The sequence below is a fragment of the Thunnus maccoyii genome, chromosome 20, assembly GCF_910596095.1.
Source record: "Thunnus maccoyii chromosome 20, fThuMac1.1, whole genome shotgun sequence".
Taxonomy (NCBI): domain Eukaryota; kingdom Metazoa; phylum Chordata; class Actinopteri; order Scombriformes; family Scombridae; genus Thunnus; species Thunnus maccoyii.
Genome location: NC_056552.1, coordinates 10573600 through 10592649, shown reverse-complemented (window position 1 = coordinate 10592649; position 19050 = coordinate 10573600). Strand labels below are relative to the sequence as shown.

At 40.5% G+C, this 19050-nt stretch overlaps 2 protein-coding genes across 3 annotated transcripts in view; one reads left to right on the top strand and one right to left on the bottom strand.

Annotated features, from left to right (window-relative positions):
- Positions 1 to 277: 277 nt before the first annotated feature.
- On the bottom strand, positions 278 to 16533 carry c20h10orf90 (chromosome 20 C10orf90 homolog). Its single transcript, XM_042397793.1, has 12 exons — positions 15946 to 16533; positions 15474 to 15693; positions 14590 to 15315; positions 13571 to 13637; positions 11038 to 11129; positions 8212 to 9574; positions 6314 to 6466; positions 5873 to 6003; positions 4853 to 5006; positions 3403 to 3466; positions 2802 to 2892; positions 278 to 801 (listed from the first exon to the last, which is right to left on the bottom strand). Exons 3-12 carry the CDS (start codon positions 15181 to 15183, stop codon positions 763 to 765), a joined length of 2748 nt encoding a protein of 915 aa, XP_042253727.1. The 5' UTR covers positions 15184 to 15315; positions 15474 to 15693; positions 15946 to 16533; the 3' UTR covers positions 278 to 762.
- Positions 16534 to 17313: 780 nt separating this feature from the next.
- The window catches only part of dock1 (dedicator of cytokinesis 1), a 186024-nt gene continuing 184287 nt past the window's right edge, over positions 17314 to 19050 (top strand). Inside the window, exon 1 of one of the 2 annotated variants that reach the window (XM_042396800.1) lies at positions 17314 to 18004. In XM_042396800.1, the coding sequence (XP_042252734.1) occupies positions 17962 to 18004 (43 nt within the window). In that variant the 5' untranslated portion in view covers positions 17314 to 17961. The remainder of the gene's footprint in view (positions 18005 to 19050) is intronic. The other variant, XM_042396802.1, reaches the window with a different exon arrangement.

Genomic DNA, 19050 nt, shown 5'->3' with positions numbered 1-19050 from the left:
AGACGTTATGTGAAAAGCGTATCAGGCAGTATATTTATGAGGCTCAGTGTGTTGTTTGACCAAACCAGAATGTTCAGACAATTGCATACCACAAGGACTGATAGGACAGCTGAGACACAAAGGTAAGCATCTGCCTTTCTCAGACAAATCTATGGCCACCTTTAAAAACCCAAAAGGCCATTTAACAATATTTATTTTTTTCCAGAACACTCAAAGACCATCTGGATCGAAAAATATAACATCTGCTGCACAATATATAGTATTTTTAACCCATTTAACCTGTCCCAAATTGCTACTCTGTTTCTTTATCCAAGCAAAGAGACACATATCTCATCCAGCATATTTCATACAAAACAAGCAAAAAGATCACTTTTGCCTGCCATCTTTTGTTGGATTAGGAGATACATTAGAGTCACAACAAGGGAAACAGGCTAAACACTTCTTTATTGTGCATCAGACAGAATATTTTTTACCCAGATAGGCAGATGAATCTTTGTTGAACCCTGAAAACAGCGGCAAGTGATGTTAAACAAACTTCTGGATTTTGAAATATTGCCATGGATTTATCTCTCAGAAAAACAGATGTTAAGCTCTGTTGCTTGTATAATGATGGTACATGAGAGAAACAAAATGGGGCTAAATGACAGCTAGTTGTAACATGACCTACATTAATATATTAATTCATATCAAGCTCACTTCATCAGTCTTTTATGTAATGCTACAGGCTTTTTCATATCAGCATCTTCATCTGCTATCAGTCATTCAATTGTTGCTCCTTTGAAGAATCTGATCCAACAGTTTCTGTAACAAGAAAACAAATACTCAGATTACTAAAACGCTTGTGAAAGAGTTGTGGCTATAGGTCATCAGTCTAGTCCACAAAAATGCCCTGTGTCTAAATGTTTTGCAATTCCAGACAAACATGGAAAAACAGACACATGCTCTTTTAGCCTCCCAGTCTCTGCCGTCCTCTCACCCACACCGTTCAGGTTTCCAGCACCTCTTTCAGGGCCTGCTGGATCTCTGTCATGCCCCCTTCTGCCCTGTGTTATCTGCCTCAGCAGCAGTGTGGGTGGAGCAGCTGTGTGCGGGCACCCACTCTGTCTGCAGCTTGGCTGAATGGTGGCACTGCACTGTAGCTCTCGCTGCCACTGAAGGGCCTTTTGTTCCACGTAGAACACTGGCCTCATACACTCGGCACAATGAGACCGTTCACAGTTTCTCTCCGTAATGAGAGAAAGGGTGTGGAGGGCAGGGTGAAAGAAAGAGAGCGAGACTACAATTCCTCAGGCAAATCAGACTTAATTCTTTACAGGGTGATAATTATTGACCACACAATTATAATAATGATAAAGGAAACAATTCCACCCACTTCACTGGTTAAAAATGCCTCTGTATATTTTGAAGACCAGATTTTTCCCATCAAACTGCTGTGATAAGTGTGTGAAAATAGCAAATGTTTGGCAGTAGCACCATCTAGTGGAATAATAAACTCATTGTTCTTACTTATGCAGCATACTGTCTAACTGTGTGGCTCCTTTAGAAATAAGCAGAACAGACCTTTACATTTATTTTCCATTGTTGCTCATTGTTGTCATTTCACTGATGTTTTCACCAGAGTTGCATACAAAGAGTGCAGTAGCACAAATGTGAAATCAGGACAACCAATCAAAAGTAAGAACAAGGAGACTCATAATACCATGACAACAGACATAACAGAATACTCCTGCAACCCTACAATTATTATTACTAAACTATCTTGGACGATGTGATCTTAATCAGGCATTTCCATTAAAAATGAAACATTTATAATGCTATTGATTACAGACTGAATGAATATATGAATGAATATAAGGTGGAGAAACAGTGACTAGTTGCTATTTGTTCAATAAAAAATCCTGCTTCCAAAATGACCACAAAACGGGGTTCATCAGAGGCTTATGAAAGGTGATTAAGACCCTAAGTAATCACTGTGAGCCAGAGAATGAATTCTGCTCTGCTGTAAGCCCACAAACATGCCATGGCCAATCTGTCTCCTTCAACAAAAAAATAAATCCAGAAACACGCCGTACATCCCATCCACCCACTTGTTTTTGTGTTTCTAAGGTTTTTGTATAAATGTCCTTTAAGTTAAACCTCATACGTCCCACTCAATGCTGCTCTTTTCAATTAACCATAATGGAGTTGGTAGGCGATTTAAAGCCATTATTTGTCAAAGCTGCACTGCTGTCCTGTGAATAGAGAAAAAAGCTCCATATTACTGTAGCCCTTCGGTGTTAGCCATTACTGCAAACTGCCTCACCCTTTGCATGGTTTAATTGAGCTTGTAGGAGAAAGGTGTGTTATTACTTGCTCAATCGCCTGTGAGTCATATACACAATTAATGTTCTGTTCAGTGTCTCAGGCAAGTACTTTTTAACAATGGCGAGCTGTTTTAGGATTGTTTCTTTATTCCTTTTTTACAGGAATTTAGGTGTTTTGGTGCATCATATATTTATAACAACTTCAGCTTAGTCCAAGACTTTATTTAAGCTATGTTTCCATGGCAGCACCATACTATCAAATGGAATTATTCTATGTATTTTGCATAATTTTATACACATTCCCCCAAATTATACCTTACATATTTGATATATTTGGAAACTTTAAGATCTCCACTAAACATATAAAATAAAATTATGTGGTTTTGAACAATGTTTGGCTGCAGGCTGCACCACATGAGTTTATAATGACTTGCCCACCAGTGGGTTAGTGAGGTTTAGTGAGTTTCTTTATCTTTTGACAAGAAGACATATTATTACCTTTTTGAAAAGCTCTACTCGCTGTCTGTTGCTCAAACAGACCTCCCTCTTCTTCTCTTCCTCCTTTTTCTTCTTCACATCTGCAGGCGTGCTGTAAATGTGGCAATTATTATTCTGAGTCATTTATCATTGTTATTAGAGTTCATGGTGAAGAGGCGTTGATAGTTTTAGGGTTAATATTCAAAAAATTATAGCAAAAAGTATATATCCGTTATCCAAAAACACCATTAGTCACCTACAATCATTTAAAAAGTTATATAACTCCCCCTTTCATACAATGGTGGGATACATTTTTAAAATAGCAGATGTCTAATTTTGATAAGGAAGCCTTCCTGTCTATTATTTTCTGACACCAGTTCTTCCTAATCATTAGGTGGATCTGCCAGGAGGGAAAATAAACAAGTGAGGCGAGGAAGGAGAAAAAAGATAATTAGAGCAAAAGTCTTGGCGGAAAAACAAGAGCAGCATATTTTGTATCTGGATGTCACTGATACAGGCCCTGCCTTCACATGTGAAAGCGATACAAAAGATAAGGATGAATCTGCCTACAAAGAAAAGGCATCTGACAGTGTGCCAAGGTAGAGATTGAGATGGAACTTACCGCTTGGATCTGAGCTGCATCTCTCTCCCGGTAATGGCTCTATCTTTGGGTTTGAAAAGGTTATCTGGAAAGACGAGCATGTACGCACACATTCACAGACACACACAAACACACACACACACACACACACACACACACACACACACACAGTACACAATACTGATTGAGTTGAAAGCTCAGAGGCATGGCAGTAAATCACTCTGGCTTTTCCTGGTGTTTGAAGAGGCCGAAAAGCCTTCTCTCTTACTGAGGAAGAATAGGATCATATTGCAATCTCCAGTAAGAACAGACAAGATTATTTTAAACCAGGACATGTATTATATCCTCTCTACTAGCGCCTCGGGGCATTTTGTGAAGTATAATTTTGTATCACCATCATGCAATCTCCCATAAACATTTATATAAGTAAAGGGTGTCATCTGATTGATGAACACTGATGGTTTTTTTTTAAACTCTATGCTCAAGTCTAAATCTGTCACTTTCCCTGCAGTCATTGACCCACTGGTGTAGCTTCCTGCTACAGCCAGTAGAGGGCAGAGAGAACTACAAAATTCTTTGTCGCCAATCTTGAGGTTCCTGTTATTTACTGTAAATCCTGGGACTCTTAATGGAAATCTCATCAGACAGAACACTGCATACAGAGATTAATGACATTTGAAGGTCACAGAAGCATTTCCACTGAAATGCAATGCTGGCAATCATACTGAAACCTTGTTATTCAATAGAAGCACACTTGCATATATATGCAATAAAACCATTTGTTTCATATCTTACTTCAAGTGCCTTTTATTATATTAAGTCATAGCTTAGCCCCGTGTGCCAAACTACCTTCTTTTCTCTCTTTTGCTCTCTTTAATGATTTTTCCCATATGGTTAGCCTAAAAATAGTTTAGATGATATATCAGTCAAAAAATGTCCTTTGATTACATTTCAGATATTGGCTTATTACGGGATCCATTCTGCATATAGTGGATTATTTTCTTTTTATTCATTATAAATTTGACTTATTTTTGTTTATCCAACAAATGTTCTGTAAATTAATTCTTGTATAAACAGTTGCACAGAATTTCAATGTGGTGTTTTCCTGCCATTGAATTTATGTGCTGGATCACTGTATCTTTAACTACTGCTAAATTACTACTTGGGTTTCACTGGGGGATTTTAGTGACCTCATTGCTGATTCAGGGGTTTTTTCATCCTCCCAAAACTAAATTAACCTAAATATATAGTTTATCAGGGCAACATATTAGCTATCAGCAGCATAAATTCAAAAAAATATTGTTATAAGCCTTAAAAAACAACACATATTGGCTGACAACTACTCCCTTGCTCTGTGTTCTGTATCTCTATGTTTGTGATTTTGTTGGGTGGCAAACAGCCACTGCAGCTGCACAGGGACAATGAGTAGTACAGTGGATGAGAGAGGTGAGAGTGGCTGCTGGCACAATACCGCTCAGAGAAGTGGATCGGGCGCTGTGGGCTCTCCTCTGCATGAGAGCAGCATGCGACTGCGGGTCCCTCCTCTCTTGTGCCCTTTGCTCCAGCTCTCGCACTCTGCCCTGGGAACGGTTGATGAAGTCTGGTCTGGATCTCTGCAGTGCTTCCTGCCAAAACCAGAAAAATATTCCTCTCCTTGACAAAACATTTAAGCCCAACCCCCACTTCTAACTCCCTCCACCGCCAGAACATAGCCCAGGACTCCCAAGGCCAGCATGTATATCTAACTGTGCCATTCCCTGTCTCTGGCATTGCAAGCTATATTTTAGTGGTTCCCCGAACAAGTCACAAGATAAACCTGAGGGATCAGATATAATTAACAACATGGGAAAAGAGAAAAAACAGCAGCTCTACTACTTAGTGTTATTTTTTCAAACTCTTTTTCCAATCCTTGCTTTTTCATGGTGAAATCGTGGACAGTTTTACTTCTTCAGGGCCTGTAAAATATTCAGCTGAAATGATCTGTGAAAGGAGCATCACTCTTTGGTTATACTGGTTGCAACAACATACTGTATGCAGCCTTTGACAAGGGTTCACACGCAGACAGTGCTTTGTTTTAAAGGTTCACACAAATCATCAATGGTAAGGCTGGTGATATTCTAATTTTTTTTTTATTGTCAACAAATCCCATTAAAAGACCAAAACCAACAATGTGTTGTCTGTCTGAGTAATTTTCTACTCCTTCAGCCTTTCTATGACTCACAGCCCCAAACCCAAAAGTATCCCAGTGCAACAGTGTAGCTTACTGGTGTGTTTTTAATAGTTTTGGGCAACATTGGAAGTCTATTGCACAATACACAGAAAATACTCATTAGTGGGATCAATTAATTGTTGGTTTCACTCTTACAAAAATATAGAATATCACCAGACTTATCCTTTAACTTGTATATTCTGTTTGTTTAATAATCTTATCTGTAACATTAAACCTCCAAGATTATTATTTTATCAGCTCAAAAATAACCTCTGGACTCACCTGCAGAGAAATAGTTTCAGCTGACCTTTCAGGGTCAAGACTCAATGGAACAAATCCAGCATGAGGCTGGTAGTGGCGCAGGACTCGACTTTGATCAGGATGTGGCTTCGTACATTTCCCCTCGTCTGTCACTACAAAAGCAGAGAAAATCCAATTTTTTGTGTTTCATTTACACCTGGTTTGGCTTCACATGCCTGAGTGCAAAGCACAGTTGCTCAATAGCCCTCTGGGCCTGCCATGACATATTACTCCTTCGTATGAATCAAATAGGCACAGTATGTAAGAGCCAAGGAATTTCACTGCATTGATTCAATCAGAGATGTAGCTCTGAAAACAAAGTGTTGAGCCAGCAACATTTTCAGTTAATTGTAACAGAGATCAATGTTTTATAAGGTGAGAATTTATGATTACGTATGAGAGAGAAGAGAGAAGTAATAATACCAGTATTTCCCTGGGGTGAGGCATCGGAGTCCTTCTCAGAAGTGCCATTTGGTGTTTTCTTCTTACTAAGTTGTCTTTGGAGTTTAATGTTTGCTATGATCGCAGCTGCATTGAGGGCAAGCAGTTCCTCTGGAGACTGATGTGAGTGGGGATCTAGAAACACAAGAGGGCTTTGATGTAACTGACGAGTAAGTAAAACGGTGACTCTGGCTGTCATTCAGCTACTATTTGGCTGCTGCACACCACAGGCAGACTTTAATAACATTTCAAAAATGTCCTGCCTCATTTGGAGATTGACTGTATCAAACGTTGAATTTAAATTATGTTGCCTCAGGCCTCAGTAATTAATTGATGACACTGTTAATGAATATGATTAAAGAATAATTAATAATTTCACACAGAGAAAAGACATCACGAATGGAGAAACACACTCGCTCAGCAGAAAACTCTCTCCACACCTGAATATTCAGCATGACTAAACAATAAGCTTGAGCCTTAAGTGTTTAAGGGTTTTTTTTTACATAATTAAAAGTTTCTGTCATTGTGAGGACATTGTGTTGTCTTATATCTATTCACTTAAGTCCTGAGTCAGACTTAAGTCACAAAATAAGGACTTGAGACTTGACTGCCTTAAGACTTGAAGCAAAAACATTCAAGTCCAAATATCTGAAATGTTAAACTCAAGGACTAAAAGATAAATTAGATGACAACAGGCAGTTCTTGCATGGTTACACATCACATGTTTAATCATTCAGTCCAGTTCAGTCAAAAAAAAACCTTATTAACACAGCTTTAAAAGAAAATGTTCAAATGCTGTGTCAGCATTCAGAGACCTGAAACACTAACATCCTGATGTCCAATTTACTTATGAGGACTTGTGACTACACTTGGACTTATCCCAAAACGCTTTAAAACAGCTCTGCATTCATTCTCTGGAGGGTTATCTTAACCTTAAAGGAATAGTTCTGTCAAATATGAATCTACAGCCAGGAGATGGTTAGTTTAGCTTTGCATAAAGACTGGTCTGTACAGGATCTGCTTCCAGTCTTTATGCTAAGCTAAGCCTCCTAGCAGTAGCTTCATATTCAACAGACACATAGGCCGATATGAGAGGTATCAATCTTCTCATCTAATTCTTGGTAAGAAAGTGAATGATTGTATTCATCAAAATGTTGAACTTTACCTTTAAGGATAATTTAATCTAACACTAACCCAAAGAGTAAATCAAATCTTAACCATAAACCAAGTCTGAACTCTGAAGAGTTAACTTTGTGAGACAGTGAAGTCCCTACCATGTGACTGCATGTATTGCCCCAACACACACACACACACACACACACACACACACACACACATACACAAACACAAAAGCTGCAGTGCAGGGTCTGGAAGCCAAAATTGATTCTAACACATCCTAATACTGTATTTTCACCATGTTTAGCAGTTTGTGACTTCTCTTCCACCCCTGTGCTGCCAGTGAAAAGGAGGTCTGGAATAGATTATACATGCAAAGAGATGCGTGGGAAAATGAAAGAAGGTGAAAATGAGAGAGTGTATGTAGGTGCCGACGGGGCCTCTGTGTCTAGGCGATGTTATTTCACATCTGCACACATATCTGGCATGAGTGTCAATTGCACTCATGGCAACAGATAAAGGAATCATTTCAATACAATCGAATAATGCCTATCAATAAGACATAACATGTGAAAGACAATATCAAAACTGAGAGTTCAGCCCCAGAAGGCTGAAGTGTGTGTAATAACACCAAGCAACAACACACAAATGGCACAAAGGAAGTGTATATTTAGACATCGCTATCCTTTGAAAATGGAGATCAGAGAGAAAGAGAGCCTGTGTGCTGACAAGAAGACTGTCAAGAGTGGGACAGACAAACCTACCCGGAGCCTTGATGAGAGTTGGACTGGGGGACGATCTCCTCACTGCATCCTCTGGCAATCTTTCCTTCACGCCTCTGTTTGGCTTAAGGCTGTCTGCCACTAGCTGACCTGCATCGTTCACTGCTATTCCGGGCCTGATGAAACCGCCGCGCAAGTTCACAGGGTTGATATTGGTCTCTTGTGGAAGTTCAAAACTCCATTTCCTGGCAGCATTTTGTGTCACACTCTCCTTGCTTGGCTCAGTGTGTCCAAACACATTGCCATAGCAGCTCAGTGGTCTGTTCGGCCTTTCCGATCTCTGTCCAACAGCCCTCGGAGGAAACTCTGAGTGAGTGGGTGCTGCAGCTATAGCAGGGGGGTTGCTTACAATAAGCCTCAGCGTGGATGTGTGCAGTGTTCCACCATTTTTCTCTGAATCAGAAGTGGATGTATTTGGTGCTACGGCAGAGTACGGCCTCTCTGTGGAATCCAGGTGGTGATATGAAGACATTGCATTGTGTTCTGAATGATTTCCTGGACTCCACATGCTGTTTTCCTTGTACACTCCCTCTGTGTAGCTGTGTCTGTACTCTGGGTGCCTCGCCCCAGACCCTACCTTGGCTGGACTATAGCTCTCCCTGTGCTCTGTCACTTTGATAATAGTAGCCTTTCTTCTGTGGACCACCGTGTCCAAAGCATGGCTACTTGGTGGTGTACCTGCTCTTTTTTTGCTTAGGTTAGGGCTGGACATCATTCTTTGTTCTGTCACTTTGACTATGGTGGCCTTCCTCTGCACCGTGACCTGTCTGGAGTTTGGGTCCATGGATTGGTGTGCTAGTGGCGGAGAAGGGGATTCCCTGGACTTGGTTGCTGAGTGGTTGTAGGTAGGGATGTCAGTGACTGGTAGACTGGCAGATCTGCTGACTTTCTTGGAGGAGATGGTGATGGAGGAGAAGCCGGCTTTGCTCTGAGGGATGAGTGTAGTCACAGCAGAGCTTGTCTGTATGTGTGAGGGCTGTGAGCTACTGTTTGTTCTACACAGCGGGGCTGTTGGCCTTACAGGCTGAAGACTGCTTGTCCTATGCAAAGGAGTATGTGACTTGTATGTCTCTGTGCTGTTTGTCCCTTGCGGCAGAATGTGTGATCTGCAGGGCTCAGCAGAAGCTGTTTGATGGAGTGGAGTATGCTTGTGGGGCTCTACGCTGGTTGTTTTCATCAGAGGGGACTTCCTATAGGAGTCTGAGCCGGTCCCTGTGGGGAGTTCATTGGACTGACTGCCTCCAGGGAGACTTGACAGCCTGTTGACATTCCAGCCTCTTCTCAGAGCTTGCCAGCCTACAGATCTGTCCACTTCGTTAGCAGCAGAGCTTCGTTTTTCTGGCACCTACAGCGTGTGGATAAAGGAGATTCTATGTGATAAATATCCTTAATTATGCATGAGAACCTCATCCCAACCTCCTGTTGTAGCTAATGTCTCTTGCTAAATGTGTTATCATCCATCAGCACAATAAAACCGTTGCCGTACATTCATCTTGCCAAATTTAAGAGGCTGCTTTCAAGTAGCAAATCCAGAAAATGGAGCATAACCTCATTTAATATGACATGAGATATTGACAATATGACATCTCTCTAATACTACGTTTCAACAGCGGGTCAGCTGTCTTGTCTTTCTTCAGGGCCTTGCTGTTTGTTCTTTAGTCAGATGACTCTCCCCATGCTCGACACAGTGAATGCCCTAGTAGCAGTAGAAGCAGCAGCAGGCAAAGCCAGCACACAGCGTGACTTATCCCTCACAGAATAACAATGAGACTCTATCCTCAATAGAAACTGAGAGGTAAAAAAAAAAAAAAGCAAAGATTCTTGTCCTTAGGCAAGAGAATTTTGATGGTGTTTATCAAGCTTGGAGAAATGCTGATATGTCCCCGTCCCTTTCTAACCCAACAGGTTTATGATGTGACCTACCTCCCTGACCCCTCAGTTATCAATGTTGCATAAAGCATGTGAGTAAAGTGTGAGATTTAGCAATTTGTCCAACAGTTGAATCTTGTCAAAGCCAACATTTAAACATCTTGACAAAATGGCTCATTTTGAATTGCTTTAGACACAAGCTGCATCAGACACTGACGTCTGTGACGATAATGGACCTTAAAGCAAAGAAGTTGCTTTTGTGTTGACCTTAAGTCATCTCTTTTTATTTCAGTGTGACTGTTCTGCATCCTGATTAGGTCAAGTTTATGTGAACTTTGCCCTTCAATAATTGTTTTGTGATATGTTAAACCACTCGCAGGTTCCACAGAGTAGGCTATCTTTTACTCTGTTTCCTTAACTTAAATTCCACAAAATGAAAGGTTTTTCATCTTTGGTGCCTTGGACTGTGTCTTACCTGACTGCCCTTCCCTTCACTTTTTAAAGGGATGTCTTGTCAAATACTGTAAGTGTTTATTTATTGACATTTATTGATATTTCTTTATGTAAATGACACTCTCTTCACATTCTGCTGGGTCAGAATGTATAGGACTACATGTGTCCATGAGGAAAGCAAATATACAAATAAAAAATACAAACTTTCTTCTTTTGTATGTATGAACATAAGAATTTACTTCTTATGGAGGAGTGAATTTAAAGGTTTTTCAACACAGTGTTAATAAATCAGGTCCCTGGTTTGTCCACTAATATGACCCACCAAGCCAACATTACCTTGCCCTAGGAATCAGGAAGGATAATACAAGCTGACATATACTCCCTCAACTGATATGTCATGACTTATTGACATTAGGTTGGAAAAAGCCAGGGTCCATTATAATATTATATGTGAAAAGCAATCACACCAGAAATATTAATAGTTACCTGTTTAGTAATGGGTGAGCCTTGATCAGGTGGCTGCCACGTCCTCACACCCAAAGTACTCGGACTGGTGTGACTTCTCTCCACTTCTCTATCTATGTATCAAGGCAAAACAAATGATCCACTGTCACAGTCCTCACAAGACATGCTCTCTCTCTCTCTCTCTCTCTCTCTCTGTTTAAACACACATACACATACAAGTCTGACATCACTCTGACTGAATGGCAATGTTGACACTGTCAATAATTGACATTGGCACAGTAAAGTGAATCTTGCACCACCCCGGAGCCACTTCTCTGCTTCCTCAGGAGACATTGCAACTTGACTGGTCTGCCTCTCAGCCCTGACTGATACTCTATTGCCACCCTGACTGCCTGCCTGGCAGCATTTCCACCTGCTGCTGTTACCATAGCGACGGGCTCTCACATTGGGATAACCCTTGAAAGCTGTGCAGATAATCCAGAGTGTTTTTCATTTTAAGGGAGAAAACAGGAGACAAGGTGAAAATTGCACCACTTTGCAAATGTGATTACAACTGAAGGACAAAAAATTGTGTATTCAGAGGTGTCAGAAGGGATTCCGGTCCTTCTAAAACCTATCTGCTGTCATCATTAAATGTCTCATTTCTTTCTCTAGAAAGGACTCCAGACTGGCTAGTGCCCCCCACCCCCAAAGCACTTCTCTTGTTACCTCCTCTAGCAGCACTTCTGCATGCAAGCCTGTGCTCAAATAACCCTTTTTTTTCTGAATCAGCAGCTGACCTTAATATCTCAGATGAAAATAAAGGAGCATGGCCGTATGGAAAATACCTTCTGAAGTCCCCAACCTCCCAATCTATTGTTCATCCTCATGAGCATTATCTAAATATTAAGTGTGAACAGATTGAAAAATTGGTCAGCGTGTCCAAACATGAAGGCCCTTGGAGCAAAACATCCAATTTTATCATCATTTGCTCATTAACTTGAGGCCATTTTAAGTTTGTTAAATATGACTTTTATACAGGGAGATAAAACTAAGTCTCTGCAATGAGACCTCTAGTCTGATTAAAACTACTTCTGCAAGGGTTGCTGACAACATGCAGAAAGAGAGAAAAAAAGAGGAAAATAATTAGAGGGAGAAAGAGGGGGTATAATTTGCTAGCTGGAGTGTAACCAAATCAATTCTTGTTGGAATAATTGTGGTTGGAATTTCTGATAGTCTCATTTGGTTTCTGATGTCGAATTGTGGATTTAAATGTACTGACGGCTCAGCAAAAGCAACTACCATCAACACGAGACACTTTTGGCCTGCATGGAGATTTTTGTTTCTTGTTATCTTTCTTCAACTCATTTCCGAGATTTCAGCTGTGGCCAATTTGTGTACACCTGCATAATATTATATTTCACTGTGGGGTAACTGGAAATATGAATATTTATGGACAATTTGATTGACCAGCAAGAGATTTATAATTGATCAAAGAGCATTGCTGGAAATGTCAAATGCAAGGCCACAAATGTTTTTTTCTTCAGTTATTCTTTGATACACAATGGTTGAGAAGCAGCAGCATGCTTTTATATGGCCTACAAGGGATTGGTACAAAACATTCTCACCTGTATATAAATAATAATAATAAGATTTCACATTTCATTATGAAACCACCGCCTGGGAATATGGCTTTTAACTGACAGTGTATATGATGTTAATAAGGTTTATGGTGCTTAAAACACCTGCACTTTCTATCAAAGTTTCTTGCCGCCATGGATGGATTGCTTTGATTTCTACAAGCAGCCCGAGCCTCGCCAGGATAATCTATGTATAAACAAGGACAAGGTTGAGGGATCAAACCTCAGATCAAACCCAGAGAGTGTAAGGCTGCCATGTTCAAAGATTAACAGGGCTCTTTCTCCAATCAGTCTGCATCTCTGCTTATCTTTCTGCCTCTCGCTTCTCTCTTTCGCTTCCTATTTTTTTTGTCAGCTTTTTCGAGCCTAATAATGCCTATTTCCTTTACCTGCAATCCTGCCAGAATATTGTGGCACAACAGTCAGGACAAGTTGTACTTGAAATAGACTTTGTTTTTTTCTTTTTGTGTGTGTGTGTGTGTGTGTGTGTGCAAAGTGATCATCCAGTCAGTCAGTGTGGAGCGTTTGAAAGGGGACAGGGGCAACACTGCTGCAAGGAGCTGATTAGAGGAAGGTAAACTGTGTGGCAAGTCAGCCCTGAAATAAGCTCTTGTTCTCCCCCTGGCTAACCCCGCCCCTGCAGTTACCCTGTGGCCATATTTGTTCTAGCACTGATCAGACACTAAACATCAATTGAAACAGAACCTCTGTGTGTTTCAGGGAATTGTCTGCTGTGCCACAGAGTTACTTCATGTCTTTAAATTTGGTTTTTATGAGTTGCTTTTGGGTATAACTCTTACATAAAGATCACACTGCCATGAGTGTGTATTTGTAAGAATAATGAGGGTAACTTTCTAAAGTTATATTCAGCTGAAAATCCAACTGTTATACAAGTGAATGTAAAGTGATACAGCGTATTGGATGTTAGTACAAACCCTGGTGCCTGCTGGCTGTTGCTTGACTCTTTTGAAATGTTGGAGTGATGGGTTGTTTCAGTTTCACCTGTAAATAAAAGGCTCATTAGAAGACATGATTTTACCAAAAAAAAAGCAACATTTAAATAATATCTTTCAGAAGTGTGTAGGGCTTAAAAACATCAATTAAACTATCCTTTAATTTAAGGTACTTTAACCCTGCGGTGATATTTCAAAACCCCTAGCTATGACTACGACGAGTCACAAGGGAAGTGATGTGCATTGTGCATCAGTGGAGTCAAGTCTGTGGTACAGCACAGCAACCAATCGATTTTGAAGTCATATTATCAGTTCACAGAGTAACACTCCCACTGAATTTGCTGTACATTGACTTGCATCCTCTCAGGGCACAAAGCTCAATCTCTGCCGCCACAGCTCCAATTGAGTCGTAAACCTTTCGAGAATGCGTGGAGTTCATGCAGAGTAAGCTGTTTTCAAAGGCTGCCGGAGCTCTGCCTTCTCTCTGGGTAACTGAGACTTGACTACAAATGGCTCTCTGTGGCACTGTGTGTGTGTATGTGTGTGTGTGTGTGTGTATGTGTGGGTGTGTGTGTTTTAGTCTGCCTTGCCTGGCACCACGCACCATCACCTCCATTACACAGCACTTTACCTTTAGACTTGCTGAGCTTACACTGTCTTAATAACATGTAAGAATCATAATCATACAGCCTGAGAGGATTTCAGTGCCAAATCCATGTTAAATCAGTCCAGAGTCTTTGCAAAGGCCTGTTTTTAAAGGGTGATACACCAAAGAATAGACACAAAAGTTCTACCAGGTTTCTCTGAGAACATAATTCCTTGTTACAAAATAAATCTCCCATAAGAGTAAAAAGGACTGAAACCATCAAAAATAAACATTTAAGAAAGGTAAAGCACATATCTCTTGTTTGTAGGTTAAAAAATTACAAAGACTCATGTAGCATCAGAAAACTTTCCTAATCCATGCTCAAGAATTTAGTACCAGGTGTTTTGTGTCTTACCTGGCCAGCAGAGTGATCCAAAAACTGGTTTTGGTTGGCAGCATCTGCCACCATCATCACTTTTCTTTGGATTGGAAGCCAACCAATTTTGACTGGAGCAAGATAACTGAGCTGTGCCTGCTCCTTCCTTGGGGTCTGCATGATATGAGCTCTCTCCCAGCTTCCTCTGCGGTCTGGAGGAGAAAAAAACCCAGTTTGGAGGGACTCCTGGCTTCCCAGTGAACTCTCACAGAAGCTAGGACTCCCACATGTAGATGAGCCTCTGCTGAAGGAGGGAATCCCCTGCTGTCTCCAGGCACGTCCGCTTGGTTGCTTGTCGAGACCTGGCATGGATGTTGTCTGATCATTGAAAGCTGGAACCTGATCGTGAACTGGGGCTGCGAGAAGGTCGTTCTGCATCCTCTGCAGGTGCTCCAGCCAGCTGTCCAGCTGGCCTCCCTCAATGGCACTCTGGGGCCGGGGTGCACGTGGGGGGCGAGTAACACGGGGCAAAACCTCCCCCTCTGATATTAAGCTCTCCCAGTAGGACTCATCTCCTGATCTCCTCCAGCTGGGAGCCCTCCGCAGGTGGGCAGCTGGTCTTCGGAGAGTCATCCCTCTGCAGCTCAGGTAACCACTCACTGCACTCAAGTTTCAGCCCACTATAAAAGACCTTCACAGTGGAGGTATTAATGAGAATCCGCCGGCTCAACTGGACTTCTTACCATGAGGCATGCCAGAAATGCACTGCAAGGAATAAGTAGCAACAAGAATGCTAGAGGTCATCTTTGTTACGGATCTGTTATAAGAAATAGGTACCAGGATACAGTGAAGAATTGGAAATAGTTACATATTATAATAGATTATAAGACACACAGCACAATGCTGCTTATACCATTACTTACCATAAATTAAACCTTTAGTGAAGAAATCATCCTTTTATCACTTGCTTTAAACTTTTCTCAGTCCGTAGTGATTAGAAAGTAAACACTCTGTGCTAGTGGTTGCTGTCTCCAGTCAGGCATGTAGCAATGTGAGGGATGCTTTGGCGAACAAAAGAGTTACTGAGCACAAGGGCTGATCATCCAATACAGGGAGGGAGATGGAAAGAAACAGAGGGGCGGGCTGTAAGAAAAAAAACAAACACTTGTTGATGCAACATTTGACGTAACAAGATCTCAGTTTAATCAAAGAACATCATTAACATTCAGCATTTCAATTGTTAAACCATCTAAATGTGTTATTTTGGGATAAACGCAAGTCAGACACACCATATAACGTTTAAAAGAGCGAATCAAACTTCCTGACATTCATGCGGTTTAACAAATGATACGGCATCACTAATGAGCAGACTATCCATGTTATTCCATGACTCACTTAATGCTTCAGAAATCCTCCTTGTTGAATTCCCCCCTGTTTCTTCTCTTCCCTGTGATCTCGTGGTTGGTGGCTGATGATGAGGCATTGCTATCCTCAAGCCTCTATCCAAGCCATGTGACTTTAGCAAGACTGTCTTAAAAATGGGCCAGTGTCCTCTTGGATAAGTAACCGTGACCCACATGATGTCCCACAATGCATGGGTGAAGGTTATTTACAAGGCAGAGAAGTTTGCTTCCAGCTGAAGGCAAGATCCTGCTTTAGATTTTTTTTTTTTAGAGGTAGTTAAACACAGATCTGTACAGATACAACTACTTTCAAAAAAGAATTGGCAGTTGCTTTGATGTTTAATGAATTTCAGTGTTTCTCAGCAGATTAACAGTCTCCAGATGTCTTTCAAAGCAACTTCAGCCCTCATCGGTGGAAAAACATTTTCCCAATGTTTTTCAAAGACAGAGATAAGACGGAGATATCTTAAATATCAATTGCTGTGACCTGCTTTAAGACACCTTATCAAGCTGAGAAGCTACATGCAGAAGGAATATGCAATGATGTAAAGCAATTTACATCTTTTTGTCTGCTCTGCCTGGGAGATACCATCATAACAAATCAAAAACTCAACTGATTAAGGACAGATTTAATCAATGTCAGAAAAGGTAGCTTCCTGGATATGAGAAGTTTGATAGCAGCAGCTCCCTCTGCTGGCAATACTTCAACATGACATTTATGGAGGAGATGAGAGCAAAGGAGGGCATGGGGTCATATATTTGAGAGACTTCTCTAAAAGATGTACTTCTCTAAAACATTTGTTTAAACAAGATAAATAAAGATGAACACATTTACGCTAGTGCACCAGGTGCATCTCTCTGATGCCTTTTAGTACCTGCAGCTCTGAGGGATAAATCTTATTAGTTCAACACATTGCTGCTCAGAACAACAGGATCGTTTAGGCTCCTATAGCTTCACCATTAGGGACACTGAAGGAAGGAAATGAACATGCATGATATGTATTCTAATTCTGTGGTTTAGCCAAGAGGAACAATATCTGTGTGCATTTGTGTCTGTTTTACCATAAAGCGGAAAATCATCATAGGACACATACTGTATATGAAATAAGGATATTTATGGCTGTAAAACAAAATGAGACAGCACTTGTCGTTAGTGTGGTCTTTTTTATTTATTTATTTAAGTATTTAAGGCAGAAAACTCCACAAATTACAAGTATTGTTTCTCACAGTGCTATTAAAATACAAATACATGGCATCTGTATCCAAATGATAACAAATTCATTCACTACATTCAAAACCCTCCTTACTTTTTATTCATGTGCATCCATTTTCTGTCTTTTCCATATCTCTATGTTTGCCTGCCATTGCAATTAGTATAATTAATATAGTTTAGTACTTTATTTCATATCTATCCTCTTATATATTAATCCTAATTCTTTTGGACATCTGTATTTTTATTCGTTTTGTGTGTTGTGATTTTTTTTGCAAGCTTGTAATTACCTGAATACCACACCAAACAATTAGCCATACATTTTTATTGAAATTGATAGTAGGCTAGGCTTACAATAAAAGTGATAAATGAGAAAGAGGTTAATTTAAGAGCATACATTGTTCTCTATAAAATATTTATCTTCGCGTATCGGTTATTGTGATGACAAAATGAGAGTCTACGTTTGATGAATCACTACTTTATGTCTAAATACGCTGCTGCAGATGAATGTGGAGACAATTAATATTCCATATAACATTTTTTCACCAGTCATTGAGCAGTTTCCGCCTCAGTATAAACACCAGTGGAAGTTTTGCAGGACGCCTACAGGGTGAAAAAGTTGTGTTCCCTTCCTCCCCCTTGCGGAGCGTCCTGTCACTGTTGGAAAATGGCTGCTCGGAGTAGCTCCCCAAAGCTCAGAGAAAACTGAAAAAAAAAGTACATTTACAATAAGAGGTCGCATCCGGAGCTTTTTTCCAACAGGCGAAACGACAACTCGGGGAAGCCTCGACACTGAGAATGTCTCGCTGGGTGCCCACCAAGAAGGAAAAGTATGGTGTTGGTACGTAAGAAAACTTGCATGCTCCATCGTTAGCTCGTCCTAGCTCTCTGCTCTCAGATTGCACAAGTTTGGGAAGGATTGTGATTAGAAAGCGACCGGCTGTATTGTTTCTCGTGTTGCTGGGATTGATGGGTCAAATTTGCCTATACTGGACGGAATGCCAGTCTCATGTGTGGGGAACTTGCCAGCTAGTTTACGTGAAATGCAAAACAAGGAATGTGTGTCTTTTGTGAGGAAGAGGACTGTGTATGTGTGTGTGTGTGTGCGTGTGTGTGTATGTGTGGATTGGGAATTGTTAGAGGCGCGCCTAGTTGCAGTGCCGTTTCCTGTGTTATGTGTTATGGGGCCTCCGCTACAAAGTAACCAGCTAGTAACAGGCTACGCATGACTTGTAACTATGTGTTTTAGTGGGTTGTTTGTGTTGACTTCTGCATCTCCACACACCGGGAAACCTTTTGTTGTTGGTTATTTATTGTCACTTCCTCATAGTGGTTGAAACCAAGCGTCCTGGCCTGAGAACGCTGTCCCGTTTAGCTTCCACTCTTTCCTGAATACCAAAAAAAAAAGTGTGTTACTAGTGTAACTGTTATATTGATGGGTTCACTTGGAAAAAAAATGCTGCAATGCTAACATATACTCTGTGTGCTACTGTAAAACTGACATGAATGTTAATTAATATTTAGATCATGTTTTAATCCCTTACTTTATTGCCAACTTGTACCATTATTTTCTTCAGGTGCTAATAAGCCTTTTCAGCTCCAAGGACCTTTAAACAAATTACTTGAGGCATTAGATGTATTTAAATAAAAGAAATGACTGCAGATAATACAAGTTCGTGATTAAGTGGGTTTTTTTTTTAAATTTCTCTTGTAATATCACTTGACTAATTGATGCATTCTCATATAAAGAAACTGGAAACAACCTCATAAACCACCCTGATGTAAGCGTGATAGCCATAAGAGTCATATGAGTTGTTTTAATTCTGATAGACTTGTAATGAGAAGTGTGAAATATGAGTGCAATATAGTCACTGTGTGATACTTGAA

Coding starts and splice junctions, on each gene's coding strand:
- c20h10orf90 (XM_042397793.1), bottom strand. CDS start 15,183: ATGACTCTCCGAAGACCAGCTGCCCACCTGCGGAGGGCTCCCAGCTGG. Junction 2,893..3,402: donor ATGCAGCTCAGATCCAAGCG/GTAAGTTCCATC, acceptor CCACATTTACAG/CACGCCTGCAGATGTGAAGA. Junction 802..2,801: donor GAGTAGAGCTTTTCAAAAAG/GTAATAATATGT, acceptor TTCTTGTTACAG/AAACTGTTGGATCAGATTCT.